The sequence below is a fragment of the Pochonia chlamydosporia genome, chromosome 1 (assembly GCF_001653235.2).
Source record: "Pochonia chlamydosporia 170 chromosome 1, whole genome shotgun sequence".
Classification (NCBI taxonomy): domain Eukaryota; kingdom Fungi; phylum Ascomycota; class Sordariomycetes; order Hypocreales; family Clavicipitaceae; genus Pochonia; species Pochonia chlamydosporia.
The window spans coordinates 6,099,384-6,114,490 of NC_035790.1; the positions used below are offsets into that span (position 1 = coordinate 6,099,384).

Below are 15,107 nucleotides of genomic sequence, written 5' to 3' on the forward strand. Positions count from 1 at the left end.
GTCGGTGAATTTGTGGCTGCGGGCCATGGCAACACACGGCCCAGGGCGCTTGGTCCGACGTCTTGGCCAAATCTCTTGGTCAGTACGGAGTCTGGTAGCACCAGGCCAGACCTTGTTGCTCCGTGTCCAAGCTGCCTGGCCATGTCAAGCGAGTTCAGACAGACTGGGCCCTGCCTGTTTCGCTGGGTCGTCCGAGGTCAACAGGCACGCGGTCTTTTGGTGACGGCCCCAGAAACTCGCCCTGAAAGTTTGCAGCACTTGGGTCGATCAAACAGACCAGACCAGACATCAATCTCAAATCGCCATTTGCGCCAGACAGCTGCTCGATTCGCTAGCATCTTCGGGCATTTACCAGCGCGTGACTACGGAGTACATGCATACTTTATCCTAATACGTTAATAAACCTCCCGCTGTGCAAGTACCGTCAAGTGCCCAAATGCCATCAAGATTGGCCCTCCACGGCATACAGAGTAGCGATCGTCCTCGCCACGTCTTGCACCAGACTGAACCTGACTTTGGGTTGCTCCAGTGGCGCCAATGACCGCCAGAAGGGTGCAACGTCAAAGATTGAGTGCTGGAGTCTGTGTGGTGGGAGCAATGCTCCGTGTTCCTTGGTCGATTGCATCGAATGACCAAAGTTCAAGCGTGCTTTGAAGCCTGATATTGTCACGCAATATTGTCCATCGCTGTCTGGTAGGTCCATCGATTTGGGCAGTGCTCCTTGCTCCTAGCTAACGGTGAACATGGCCGTACGATAGTTCCTTCTGTGACTCGAAAACGCCCAACCCCATCACCACCCCTCGTTGCCACCACAATGGAATACGCAATATCGATACGGAGTACGGAGTACGGTGTACGTGGAGATTTGTTTGGGAGCTTGTTTACTGTGTTCATGGGGCCTCCGGCAATGGCACAGGTGGTTCTCTGGCGAACTCCAGAGTTTCAAATGACGAACACAGGGCCAAATCTTGGGTCCAAGCCACCCAAGTGTCCCTGAAGTCAAAGTCAAGGTACCTCGCCACCAACCCGTGGCAGCAAGAGTACCCCTGTCCCACTGAAAACCTGTCCCGAGTCTTGACAACTTAGAAGTAATGGCGTCTTTGGAGGCAGCCAAGCAGCTAGCGAACACAATACCAGACGTCATGACATCCCTCCAGTCTCAGATGGATGTGCCTGGGTCGCATGATAATCGCTTCACAGGAACTTTACAAGGATTTTGATGTGGCAGCCGCATTGTAAGCTCTGGACGTTTCTGATCTACACATCAGAATGCTCAATTTCTCAATGCCCAAACAGGGTTTGACGCTTGCTACCTTGGTCGGATTGACATTCTCGAAGCATGGTTGGGCCATTCTGCAGCATGGAACCATGCAGGCGCCGGCTTCTAGCCAATCGACTAATTTTGGTTCATACCAGTGGTTATCTCTCCAGGTAAACAAACAGCTTCATTTTGCACCATTATAGTGCAGTACAACCATTGCTCTCCAACCAAAATACCGAGTAAGTATCCTGGAATTGCCTTTGTTTGCTAGCTCACTCTGCAGTTTGTCATGCCTTGATGGCTGACAGCTTAGTCTCCTGACATTGTCCCGCTGCCGTAGCTGCCGGCGGAATGTCCGGCGCCAACGGCGGCCTCTCGGAGGCGAGACACCAGCTCGTTGAACAATCAATAGATGGTGCCTAGTACGGGCCTACACATTGGATAAGAGGCTGAGTCACTTCCTCGAGGCTCTATTGAGTGATTCTCGACCGACAATGATCTTGGCACAGTATGAGGGTGCTTCATTGTTTGCCACAGCTGACGATGAACCCAAGCCACGCCATTGAGTGAAGACTGACTGAATCGAGGTTGCGATACGATTCAGGCACTTGGACACGCCAACAAAACACGAAGTGTACACGCCGTGATCGCGGAATGCGCAGACGATGATGGAGGCGAGCAACGCATATGAACACCAATTCATCGACAGGCGAATATCGTCATTACAGCTCGTAAGTAAGTAAAGCACATAACTAGCGACAAGGGTCAAAACGCAAAGTGGTTTTAGAATAAACATCAACCAAGGACTCAACTTCGTTCAGACTCGTGTGTCTGTTGAAGTTCCATTCGCCTTGTGTTGCACCAGTGCCATCGCCTCGAGGGGCATTTCTTTGGTCATGACTGGCGCTGTGGCTTCTCTCGGCGCGTTTCAAAACCTTTGATTGTGGTCCTCTGATGTTTGGCGAACGGACCTTGAGAGTTTTGGAAACCAGCACCTATTTTTACTTTTTATCAACCACCATACTGTGCCAATTCTCACATAACTACTCATACTCCGTACCCGGGCAATACAATACAACACGGCTATCGCAGCAAGCGGTACTTACTACACCCGGCAATCAACCAGAATGATCGGTGATGCGCACCTGTCACTGACTCTGTCGTTGGAGTCCCAGCCAGTAAACTGGTATGAGCTGCGGACTGCATGCCAAGTCTATCCCACGTGCGCCGCGAGTGCAATCAAGTGGACTGTTCCGTGCTCAATGCATATCAACATCGTGGTAGGGCTGCCAACTGTGACATCAATCTGACGACTTGTCATCATCAGGACTCCGTTACAGCTAGTATTGTGATCTCATCACTACAGAGGGAATCGGCAAGCAGAGAGTTCAACTCAGCAACCGAATCAAAGCGGGTCGACAATTTCACTTTGGGATATGGACCAGGCGACGGGTCTGGTTCAATTGTTGATTTGAAATGGACCTGATCGGTGGCTGCAACCCTGGACGTATCCATCGAAGAAACGCGCCAGACACCTGACCTTAATCCCCTTAAGCTATCACTAGAGCGATAGCACCTTGACTCTATTCTTACTCCTGACGATTTACTCCGCCAAGAGTGGTTCGGTAATGAGGGACTGCCATTTTAGCGCAAGCACCTTTGTCCAACTCCCCCGGCCTGCCCCTGACACCATGGTGGTGCTTGGCTCATTACGGAGTGCTCTGATCCCTGTCACGGCCAGACTGCCACAAATGTTGCGAACCAGGATGTTGAATGGACATGATGAAGATCTCTCTATATCCTTTTGAAAACTCAACGGCCTACTCCGTACGGAGTACACCATAACGGAAATCATAACAGAGTAATAAGGAATACGACTCGCGCAGCACAAAAGATTTTTTTGAGGTATGAGGCAATTAATACCGCAAGTACTTGCCAGCTCCGTGCGCGATGCAGGATGAGGCACACGGGACAGAGTCCGTCTTGAGCTGTTGATTTCTTTGGAGCTTGAACCCACTCAAGGCCGAGGCTTGATGTTGCAGTCAAATCAGTATTACGGAGGAGAAAGTGCCAAGTGAAATACACCGGAAACAGCCAAGTGCATCAACTGCGTTTCTCTCACATTTAGGATGAAAGTCAGGTTATCAAAGAATAGTTAAGGGCTCTTCTTAGAACTGTGCTTGGTACGTTAAGCCATCTCTCATTGGAAGCTGCTGTATTCGTCCATTCTACCATGCCAAGACGAGAGCCCCTTACTAAAGAGCCAGATCTGTCAGAAATTCTATTCAACCAATGGCCCAGTCAACGAATGATAAGTTCTTTGCATCCCAAACCTGGTCAGTATTGCATGTGGTTATTCTTCAAAGATTTGCGAGTTCCACAGATCTGGACTTTTGGCACCTGCAGCTAACTATGCACAGCCTCACTCTCCAACACTATTATATCCGTGCCAAGGTGCTCTGTAGTAATTGGCGATCCAATCGATATTTTGCTTCCACCCCGCGTGCAATAACCACAGTCCTCGACTAACAGCAACATTCCATGTCATTATGTAATGGGGAATGGATGCCTTGCTCGGGCCGTAAGCCGCTTGCCGTGTCTGGCGATCCTGCCGCGACACTTGGCGACTATTCCCATGTGTTGGGTCAATGTCCAACCAAGAGTGTACGGAGTACTAATATTTCATCCATATCGGGCATCACTGTCATATTCTCGGGTGGACAGATCACCCAAAGGTCTGCCGATTGTCAATGTTGACATCAACCATGTGGTCTCTCTACCTTGTCTTACGTTGGGCTGCGCCCGTGTTCCGTTTTGCTGTTCCGTTTTGCACAAAGCAGCTCCTTCAAATTACGGCATGGAATGACGCTGAGGTCCAGATGTCCCTGTACAACAGAAAATCTCTGAGCGATTGGGGCCGTGCATGTTCCATAGCTGACCTGTCGTCTGCCAACGTCGTACTTTGCACATTGCAAAGTGGAAAAACCACAAACACTGACCAGGCAGTAGTGAGTACCGGGTACGCAATCCATGCATGATGTGTGCTAGCAAAATTTCATGCTCCACAACATACAACATTGGCAATGTGCCAATGACTGACTGACTGACTGACTGACCTTGCTTTCATCTCTTCCTTCACCTTGCTAACAAAGACAACATCGTCTAGTCTGACCTTTTGTCCCAGCCGCCGCCAACAAAACACGCCCAAGCAAACCACTCCTCTCAATCTAAACCTTTTCACAAAAATCCCTTTCAGTTTTTCATTTTCACAACTCCATATTCTGTCCGGAGCTCCACTCACGATGTGCTATCGAATCATAGTCAAGCCATACTCTTCCCTCTTTCCTATTTCGGCCCCGTCTACATGCTCAGCCTCAATCCAGATATCTCAAACATAAGCAGGGCTTCATACAGTGTACATTGCGGAGATTTGCTACTTCGGCAATCGGTTTGTCTTGTTTCGTGAGCACTGGCACTTTTTATCTTCTGTTATTTTGTTCCCCAGTGCTTTAAACGAAACCGGAAGGAGTTTTGGTGGTAATGCCCTGGTGATACCTTCATTTTGTATGGTACACAGAAGTACTTGGCTATCCATACACAACGGAGCGACCCAAGGACCACTTTATAAGGCAGTGCTGGTCTTGGCAAGCGCGTGGTTTTGAATTCTGTGAATCCTGCTTGCGGACGTGTTGCGATGTACTTGATGCAGTACCTGTGACACCCGAGATGGATCAAACTTTTCACACTGCGTACCAATGTAGTTTTCCAGCCATGGCCGTGAAGCCATGTTGTGATGTAAGAATGGAGCTTTCGTCTCTGCCATTTCGACTTGTTTGTACCCCGTATTGCGTACGGATAGCTGTGCTCTGCGACACGAGGACAGAATACAATACCCGTCTCTTTGTGCGAGACAATAAAAACCTGCAGCCTCATCGTCGTACAGACGGTAATGCCACAGTTACACTACATTATCCTCCTTTTCGTCTGATCTCGCTTCATCTTCAGCGAATGATAGTACAAAGCCCACTCCCATTGCTTTTGCCTTACCCGGATATCGGGTCCTCGACCCTATTATCATATGACATCAGCTGAGGTATCATACAGTAGGGGGTGAAGTACTTACACAAGTAAACGGCATGGCGTACCGCGTTATGTGCTAGAACATATCGAGACGTGTCAGTGTATACTTGTATGTGGACGAATGTTTACCACAGACTGGAGGTACATCTCTGGCCTCATTGTTTCCCAGACTTTGCCGACTGTCGGTCCGGAGCTGCATTAGGCTTGGATAATAAACCTGAGGACAGGAGAGCGCGGTGGCAGATGAGGAGATCAGATGGCGCAGTCGACTAAGCCACCGGTGAGACAGGCTATTGCTGTGGAGATGGAGTGATACGAAGGTGATGGTGATTGTGGTTCAATGGCTGTGGAAGAGGGGTAATTAGTGTTCATGTTTGTGTCGATGAGTTGATGTTCAATGTTACAAGCTCGTGCCATTGTCTCGGACGGGTTAGGAAGGATGGGAAGAGACATCAACGGGATGTCCTTGAAGCCCGACATAATCTGCCAAACACAATTCGAATTGATGCGCAAAAGGTTATGGTTACTCATGCGCTGAAGGCATGCGTTTAGTAAAGTACATTGATTCAGTCAGCTCTTATGATCCTGTTTCGTCGATACAGATTGTAAGTTATTGCTTTCCAGACGAGCGTCGGAAGCAAATCAGTTGTCTAATAACGCCAAGGCATTTATTACATGATCGGTAATTGCTGTCATTAACAAGACCATTTCTACTTGAAACCTGGTCATGATGTATGCAGTTTATCTTGTGTAGTCTACTCAAAAGCTCTATAGATACGCTACCAAGGCTCTGCTTGAAGGATGGAGTCATACATTATCATTTAAGAAGCAAAGGGTATCGGTTCCAACCCAAGTTCCAGCTGGCAACTTACGTGTCTTTTCGCCAAAGGTTCCAGAAGCTCTTCATTCGGTTAATCTGGCCAACGGTAAAAGTATTCTTGCACTTACTACAGCGTTGATTAGCATGATACTCGTCCACAAAGACCGGGCCCTGTCCCCAAGAAAGAGAGAGAGAGAGAGAGAGAAACATAAAAAAAAACTTACTCATCGGAAAAGTCCATAAAGTTATTAATGGGATCCAGGCCTGGAAAGTCATCCCCAACACAAGTATCTGGAAATTCCGTGGGACATATATAATTTGCCTGTGCCTGAGCAGGAGTATCATCCACAAAATCACCAGAGCCATAGCAGCCACCCTGGAAGGTGTGCAACAGACCAAACCAATGGCCAATCTCGTGAACAGCAGTGTATCCCTTGCTGCCTCCTAGGAACACGCCGTCGGGCAGCGTATCACCGTGCACATTGCAGCCGTCCATGTTGAAAGCTAGAGTCCCCTCCGGTGCATTCGTTGGAAGCGTACACCTGCCGAGAAGATAGAATCCTCCATTCGTGAGCTGCTGTGTAAAGTACAAGTTTAGGTCTTGATACCGTCCCTTTCGGAGCTTCGTCCTCATCTCGGTGTCGTTGTAGGACATTGACCACGCTGGGTTGATGGTGTAGTCAAGGCTTTGGAAGACAAAATTGATGCCTGAGCCGCGGAAAGCAGCATTAATGACTGCGTGCTGCTTACGAATTGTTTTCTCCTGTAGTTCAACCCATATTCATTAGCGTTTTTCTGTTTTTCAACATGTGCGGAACGTCGAGCAAGATTTAGATAGCGGTATAAGCTCCGGTAGGCTTATACGTACGGGGATGTACCCGAGCTCTTCGGTATCATCTATCGCGACGACGTGGTAGTATACTTTGACGCCAATACTCCCCGCTGCGAGCATGTTTTGTGAATTAACCCTTTGTTCAGCAATTTGAAATGAGCCGGCCTGTTCTAGGAACGCCTTGGTTGGCTCTCCAACGTCGCATATTAAGGCCGTGTCCTTGTTTGAGCCGGCCTTGGGGCCTTGGAGGCGGGCAATGGCCAAGACCACAAAGCTAGACAGGATGAAAGATGTGATGAGCATTCTGGACAGTATCTTGTCAGTATTTCTATGTTAATTGTAATGAGTCGTGAGCCGGATAACTAGGGTGGATGGTTCTGTTATAACTGGCAATAGCACGTCAAGGTAGCAACAGCCTGTTGCCTTCCATTGAAGGAAGTTCTCGTCTTCCAGCTCTAGAATAACACAGAGTCAATATCCCAATCATGCGTGAGCCCGAATAGAGGAGGTGATAGCCAAGACACAATAGCTCACTCCTACCCCTCTGCAGCCAAAGCCTGAGGCGTACAAACGGCTCTCGGTTTGTCAAAGCTTTCAAATACTGTAAATATTCTAGAACAGGGACATATCCTTGTTAACACTAGAGGCCCTTGACCCGGGTTGCAAATGTTACCATCTTCACCTTCCCGGTTAGACAGAATGCTGGTCGCCACGCCATCCGTGCAATTTGAATCGGGTCGGTTTGCAAGCCGTGCTTTTGTCTAAGCTTTACTTTGGAAATGTCTCTGCCCCGACGACCGATGGTTAGATGTTGGTCCTGTCATGATGGAAAGTTGACGAGGAAGGTAGGATTGGGAGCGGGTCGTGAAGTTAACATGTCGGGCCAAAGGGTTGACATAGCTTTTGCATTAGATGGATTCAATACATCCAATAACCTTACGGGAAATTTTCCACAAGGGGTATCAAGTCATGTTACGTCAAGGCGAACTCTCCGTAAGATATATCGTCCCGTCAATTCTGAGGACTGTTGCGAGCGCCGGCTCCCAAGGTTAAAATATAGTTTCCCCTCTCCACGTTTGCATGCGAATATGGCTTAGATCCTAGAGTGATGTACTTTGCCAAGTGTGAGTATATGTAGAGTGCCGTTCAGGTGAAGCTCCAGGTCAACGGGAAGATGCTTTTGATCACCGCAAGATGTTGGCATGACGCAAGGTGCTTTCAGGTCATGTTTGTGCTTGATGAGAGTTTTGACAACAGCATGTATACGTACGGCAGTCAGAACTAACGGAACAATACGCAGACCACGTCCAAATCACCTCGGATTTTGGTATTTGGTACCCTCGCCTAAATTTATAACATCCCCATATTCGAATAAGCCAAACTTTTATCTATTCAATACGCCAGCCTGCACCATCAAGAAACATCTTCAACCATAGACATCACCTTCTCCCTAAATCAACATCCCTAACAAGAACCATATCCCCTTCATCCTCACTCCTCGCAACATCCACGCCAAAGAACTTTGCAACACCATTCCGCATAACCCCCCTCCAAAACCCTTCCACAATCTGACTTAAATCGCCTCCCGTCTGTTTAAAGTCCGGAAAAGCATTCACCTCCAGCAGCCAGGTGTTGCCACCCTCATCGACCATGAAGTCCAACCCAAACACTTCAAACGCATTCGGCAAGGTCTGGAAATGAACCGGCATAGCCCTAGCAGCTGCCTCGAATATCTCACCCGTGACACTGCAAATCTGGTCAAATATGCCTGAAAGCTGCGTTTCCGGAAGTGGCAAGTCCCAGAAACGACGGACCGAGTTCTCGTTGGGCGAGTCCTGGAGACATGTGTTGGTGAGGAAAGACTCGATGTCGTCGGGGGACTGCCACGGGGCCGAGTAGGCTTTTGCGGCGAACAGGGCGAGCATATGTTTGTAGACGTGGATTTTCAGACTTCCAGTGCAAAGGACGTAGGTGCGGATATGGAATTTGCGGTTGTCAAACAGAAGGGGTGGATGAATGTAAGGTTGGGCGACGAAGTGGCGAAGGTGCGAGGTGGTGATGTAGTCGCCATCTTCGTTCTGAGTCTCTTGGTCTTGGGGTTCGTTGTCTTCGTCATCGCTGTCGGGGCGGTCTGCTTCCCAACCGTCAAAGATGTCTTGTAGTTCGTCCATTGTGCTGAAGAGACGAATGCCCTGACCGCGGTCGCTCATGCCAGGCTTCAAGATCCACCATTCTCGTTTTGATGACTCGCTTTCGTCGATTTCAGCGTTGCGATCCATGCTTTCTCGTAGATCAAAAGCTTCAACGAGAGAATCTTCCAGGAACTCTGCATAGTCGACTTCAAAGGATTCGCTTCGTTTAACGTGCTGCTTCAGCGGAGAATCCGGGTTCTTCGCGACCCAGTGTTCTACAGTTGTTGAGAGATAGTGCTTTCGTATCAGTGCTTTGCGGATCACATAACTGTTTATGAGACTAGATTTCGTGTTTTCCGCCGCAAATTCGAAATCAATTGACTCATAAGGTGTGATTTGTAATACCCTCGACTCCGGGGATGATAGCAACTTGGCTAGGGAGACATTATCTGCGGTCGACACATCCGTAATGAGTTTGACCAATGCCAGTGGGAATACGGCATGCAGTGCAGAAACGATAAGGGGCTGCACATAGGAATCTTCGTACGCAATGATCGCTTGGAAAGCATCTGCATCCGGCCTTTCACTATCTTGCCCTGTGTTATGCCTCAGGGGCAAGGCTGGAGATGGACTAGAAAGTAACATCATGGTAAGAGTTCTGTTCAAGAAGTCTATGAACTGAATATGCAAAACGCATAATTTACATGTTCAAATGTTTGTCTCCCGGAAAGCAAGTCCTCTCTAAATACGCATGGCCTGAAAATCCAAACCAAACCAGAAAAAAGATGACGTAGACGGCAAAATATGATGCAAGGTGAGGGTAATTGACTTACGACTCAAACTCAAACTCTCTGGCAGCGCGCTCTGGGTGTGAGATTGCAAAGTTGGCCTTCATTGGAGTAATACTTTTCAAAGAACGGTCAGCTTCCCTGGGCTATCGAGTAAAACCATAGCAGAATGTGCTTACCTTGTGTTTCCGTCGCGGATAATTCTCCCATCGTTTCCGGGTCCAGACTCCTCTACACTCTTGTAAACATCTGCCATTCTCGGCGCCCACTTGAAGTGTTTATGTTTATGCCCTTTGCTCTCTTGTGCCGCGGACCCATTGTCAATCTCACCCTGTCTGATGCGAGCTTCTTCCTCGTCAGCATCGCCAGCCTGGCCCTCAATCTCCTGGAAACAGCTACCCTCCTTCCAGTAGTTCTGCAGCATGTCCGCCCAGAGGGTCTTATGCTGCTCGACTCCTTCCACCAAAGGGACGTTAACACTGTATAAGTCCGTGCTGTCGTCCGTGGGCCACTGTTTATATAGAGCCTCGATAACACGGATACCATGGCGACAAGCGGCCTCGATGATTACCGGATCATGATTCCTTGAGAAGAAGGCGAAGCTAAGAGCAATGGCTTTCTTCCTACAAACCGCCGCCTCCAGAGCTGCACCTAATGTTCCAGAACTCAGTGCAAAGACAGACGTGGTGTTTCGTCCATAGTTGGGTCCGCTGATGACCAGATCAATCGGACCTTTATCCTGGAAGAAGTGGTATAGCCCAATCTGAACACATGATGCTGGTGTGCCATCAATTAGCACCCATTCATCAGCATCAGCGGCCGTAGAGGGTAAGTGGTGCGTCGTGCCCTCGGTATCTTCGCCGTGAATATTCGATGAAGGTGTATAGTAGGAAGGTTTGAGCGTTTGGCCAATCATGTGGGCTTTGCCAATCCATGAACGCTGCGTATTGGGCACGCAGACAGACACAGTGTGTCCGGCATCTTGCAGGTGTTTCACAAGGCAGTGAATGTATGGTGACGAGTGAGATGATGGTGGCCCATCATCATTGGTGACGAGAATATGCATGGTGAAAGTCTGGACAGGGACCAAGAGTGACTGGTGTTGACGTTGACGTCTGGCGAAACAATCGGACCGATAGGTGACAGAAGACACTAGAATGCTATCATCTAGTTTGGAAGTGTCTAAAGAGAAGTTGCGGCCATATGTTGGACTGGTTACTGTCCGTGGTATCTGGCAATGGATGATTCAATAAAGTAAGAATTGAGGTGCAGGGTGGGCAATGGTCAACTGGTGATGGCGGGCGGGACAAAGATCTGCTCAACGAGGGGCAAGAGTGAGTCTCGACGTGGGGCAAAACTTCAAATGTTCTGAGTGGCGGATAAAGCCGTGGCACCCACCATCAGATCAGGCATGGCCAGTTTGAGTACGGAGTATGGAGTCTGGTATCTTGAAGTCTGGTGCGTTATTACGGGGCAGTTTAGCAAATGTCACTTGAAGCATCTCGAGCCATGATCATGTCAAAAAGAGTTGTCTTGTCTGATGCTAAAACTTGATGCCCCATTGATTCTGTAGGCTCGTAAATCTATAATACCTTCGTCGGAAACGGTGCAATCTTGCCACATGATGTCCTGTCTGCTATCCCCTTCCAAACGCCCCGATAGAATCGAATACCTTGATCATTTCCAGGACAAGAATATAAAAAACAGTCCAGCAATCCAGAATTGCGAAAAAAGTGACCCGGCCAGCACGACACCATCCTCCAATCCAAGCGACTTCCTCTTGGGAGCCATGCCGAACCAAGGCGAAATTACTTAATACTCTCCAAACCATATGATATCTACTAGAAACAAAAACAAAAATCAATTCGCATCATCAGCATCAACCACTGATCGTTCTAAGCACGGGTCCGTTTCGTGGTTCCCGAGGCTAAGGCCTCGCCTGCTCTCTTTGGCGCGGGCGACTGGCTCTTGTGTTCCTTTGTTCGTGGCCAAGAGTCAAAAGGGCTCTTACGGCCCGTTGGTTTCATGGGTGTGTCTGACAGCTTGTTCGCGGAGCGAGTTGTGCGTTTTGTGTCAGGAGGAGACACGGGTGCGTACTTGGGAGCCTCTGGTGTCTTTGCTGGTACTGAATGAGCTTTCTTGGGTGTTTGTGGAGCCGCTTCCTCGATCATGGCCATGTCCTCTACATCAGTTAGGGCCTCTTCGTCGTCCTCTTCGGCAGTCCTTTGCGTTGGGAAAAGGAGTCTGGGCTTCACCGAGGCCCGGGTGAGTGGACGGCTGAGGTGTGATTCACCAGCTGCATCAGAGTCACCGTTCTCTTCAGGTTGGTCTTGTTCGGAGAACTTGCGGAAGAACTTCTTGCCACGGCTACAATAACAGTTAGCGATACGGTTCAAAGGATCAAACGCTGAAAAAAATAGAAGCAGAAAAAAAGAGACTTACAAAACATAAACCATTCCATCCTCCCGACGAGAGGCCTCATCTACCGACTGAATTCCCTCACCAGGAATGGAAACAACCTTTCGTCTGCTTTGTCTCTTACTTGGTTCCGCCACCGAATTACCGTAGAAAGGATTTGCGTCGCTGACGTCTTTCTCCGGGATTCGGTCTTGTGAGTCAGTGAAAATACTGATCGGGTCCTCTTCTTCCTCGACTGTGAAACTCTCCATCGTAACTCCAGAGTACTTCTTAGATCGTCGCTTCCTAGGTGATGGCATAACTTCGTCTTCAGACGAAAAGAGGTTTCGGGCAAAGGATTGAATACTGGCTGCCGTCTTCTGATTGGGTGGCTTTTGAGGCGTCTTGGACGGGGTCGGTAGCATACCAGCGGCGTGCGAGACTGAAGTGTTTCCTGTCTTTTGCATGGCCTTTTCAGCGTTGAGGCCTAGAGCCGCAGCAGCACTGGCAGTTCCTTCGGCAGTCAAAGACCCAGACACCTGACGACGGGAATCGAGCGCCGGATGGGATCTCTTGCGGGGAGAAGTCATTGGCGAGACCATGGAGTTTGTAGTTTGAGCGAGATTCTTCTTGGCAGTGCGCGGAGACGATGGGTGTTGACGGTGTGAAGCTCGAGGAGAAGGAGTCCTGTTAGCCGCTCGCTGAGAAGAGAGTCGTGCAGACTTGCGTGGTGAGTAAGGCTCCCAGCTGTCGTGAAAGCCGAGTTGAGGTGCGGGAGGAGTTCGAATGCTGCGAGGCGGAGAGGGCGTTTTGGCGCCGGCAGGTTCACTGGCGAAAGCCATTGTGGGATATGGCGGGTACGCGGAAGAAGTAGACAAGCGAGCAGTGTGGTGCGACTCGATCCCCAGGCTTAGAGTTGTAATGTTTTTGCAGCCTCTATGATGTAGAAGCGGGTGCACGAGGGATGCCAGTCGCAAAGGGAGTAGCCCTTGATCGGAGCGCACGCCTCTGGAGCGCAGGTGGTCCAAGAGAGTCGAGGGAGCGGGGATAATTGCTAGGCGATACTGTGAATTAAAGAGGCGGTTAGAATTAGGCCAAGTAGGTGCGCTGCGATATTTCAAAGACGATGCGCAAAAATTATTGTTGTTAAAAAATGGCGGAGATTAATCGTGATGATGTATGGAGGATGGGAGGAGAAGTGCTTGACATTCATGGGCTTAGATTACAATGTAAGTAGGAGGCTGGGTGGACTGTGCAAGGAATGCGTGTGCGCCAGCCCCCTCCTTGTCTGCTTTGTCGCTTTCTGCTTGCTACCCGGCAGCCCAAAGCTGTGTGGCCCAGCTGTCGCCAGTATGTGGTCTGCCCTGGATCGCTGTGACACCTGTGAGTGGCCCTTAGAGCTGAAGACCCACTAAAAATTTGGGACGAAACGGCGCGTGCCTCGCCTGCTTTCATGCTAGACGCGTCTGTTTCGCGCCATGGGCAGCCAATCAGAAATAGCAACGGCAGTGAACAAGGCACAAGCACCCTTGGCACTTCATCACCGTTTGCCGGTGGCCCCTCGCATCAATCCGATCAATTGATCACGTCTGCCCAAACAGCCCTGAACAGTGCTCCGTACAGTACGGATCAAGCTGGTTCTTACCCACCCGGCCCTGTCAGCGTGTGTTGTTGCATGATTTCATGGTTGGAAACTTTACCCCTCGTCTGATTCATGCTCAACAATTCGGGCGTTTGGCATTGGAGCTCCACGAGCCAAGCAACGACCCTCCAACCGTTTTTCTTCATGTGCGCCCCAGACATCACGTCACTCTTTCACATTCATCAACATACATGTTAACCCTGCACCCTAGCCACGGCAGCATTTCCTTGTTTCTCATACTCCGTACATCTTTGTGATTGCCAATTCCTGCCAACCCCGCGACACGTCAGCCACATTTTCTCCAAGCGCATTCATGGCCGACGACACTGAATACACAGAGTCCGATATTTGGGCATCGCCATCACCGGCTCCCCTAGCTGCTCGTCCGAAGACTCCCAAGACCCCAAAGACCCCGAAGACACCGACTGGGCCAGCTCCTGCGTCGGAGACTGTCAGCCGTGATGATCTTTTACGCAGAGAGTTGGAAGGGGTCAGAAGCTTGAATAATGGCATTGAGGGTCTGCTGGGCACTTTGGACCGCGCAGGCAATAATATGCAGGTACGCCACATACTTTCACCTACTTTGGTATTCTGTCACTGCAAATTACCTAACATAATGACTTTCCAAGGTCGTGGCCAGGACTGTTGCCAATGCATCTACCTTATTAAACACCTGGACGAGAATACTGTCACAGACTGAACATAATCAACGCCTAGTTCTACACCCGGGTTGGAAAGGCGTGACCGAAGACTTAGCCGAACAAGAGGCGGAAGCCTTGGAGAAACAGCGTGCCGCAGAGCGAAAAGCTGCCGAGGAAGAACAAAGAAGGGAAGAGCTACGACGTCGCCGGGAAGAAGAGGAGACCACTAGAAGATTGGCCCCTTCGACTTCAAGGGGCACAAGAGGTCTGAGAAGGACGCGAAGTCGTGGTAGAGTTGCCACTAGAGGAGGCACTACAGGAAGTCGTCTACCGGAACCACCTACGTCAAGTTCTTCAAGAAGTCGTGGTACGTCAGGCATAGGTCGCGGAATAGGGTCAACCAGAAGCCGCTCGCGGGCTGCACGGTGAAAGTCAAACCTATTGTTGGGTTTTGACTTGCCCCTGCAACCTAGACATTACGTTACGTTTCCAATATTGTTGGCATTTAGATACC

The 15,107-nt window shown here is 49.6% G+C and overlaps 5 protein-coding genes across 5 annotated transcripts; 1 reads left to right on the top strand and 4 right to left on the bottom strand.

The window, feature by feature from the left end:
• Positions 1–1,715: 1,715 nt before the first annotated feature.
• On the bottom strand, positions 1,716–2,057 carry VFPPC_18686 (hypothetical protein; the record flags this gene model as incomplete). Its single annotated transcript, XM_022430260.1, has 1 exon — positions 1,716–2,057. The coding sequence occupies one exon, from the start codon at positions 2,055–2,057 to the stop codon at positions 1,716–1,718; it is 342 nt and encodes a 113-aa protein (XP_022285996.1).
• A 4,152-nt stretch (positions 2,058–6,209) lies between these two features.
• VFPPC_01598 (metalloprotease 1) lies at positions 6,210–7,296 on the bottom strand (the record flags this gene model as incomplete). The annotated part of the gene is made up of 3 exons (XM_018281394.1): positions 6,210–6,288; positions 6,386–6,924; positions 7,030–7,296. 3 exons carry the CDS (start codon positions 7,294–7,296, stop codon positions 6,210–6,212), a joined length of 885 nt encoding a protein of 294 aa, XP_018150089.1.
• A 1,136-nt stretch (positions 7,297–8,432) lies between these two features.
• Positions 8,433–10,979, bottom strand: VFPPC_01599 (5'/3'-nucleotidase SurE; the record flags this gene model as incomplete). The annotated part of the gene is made up of 3 exons (XM_018281395.1): positions 8,433–9,756; positions 9,959–10,030; positions 10,093–10,979. The coding sequence occupies 3 exons, from the start codon at positions 10,977–10,979 to the stop codon at positions 8,433–8,435; spliced, it is 2,283 nt and encodes a 760-aa protein (XP_018150090.1).
• Positions 10,980–11,808: 829 nt separating this feature from the next.
• VFPPC_13119 (hypothetical protein) lies at positions 11,809–13,152 on the bottom strand (the record flags this gene model as incomplete). Its single annotated transcript, XM_018290896.1, has 2 exons — positions 11,809–12,280; positions 12,356–13,152. The coding sequence occupies 2 exons, from the start codon at positions 13,150–13,152 to the stop codon at positions 11,809–11,811; spliced, it is 1,269 nt and encodes a 422-aa protein (XP_018150091.1).
• A 1,113-nt stretch (positions 13,153–14,265) lies between these two features.
• Positions 14,266–15,022, top strand: VFPPC_18685 (DASH complex, subunit Duo1; the record flags this gene model as incomplete). Its single annotated transcript, XM_022430259.1, has 2 exons — positions 14,266–14,511; positions 14,582–15,022. 2 exons carry the CDS (start codon positions 14,266–14,268, stop codon positions 15,020–15,022), a joined length of 687 nt encoding a protein of 228 aa, XP_022285997.1.
• Between the last annotated feature and the right edge of the window lie 85 nt (positions 15,023–15,107).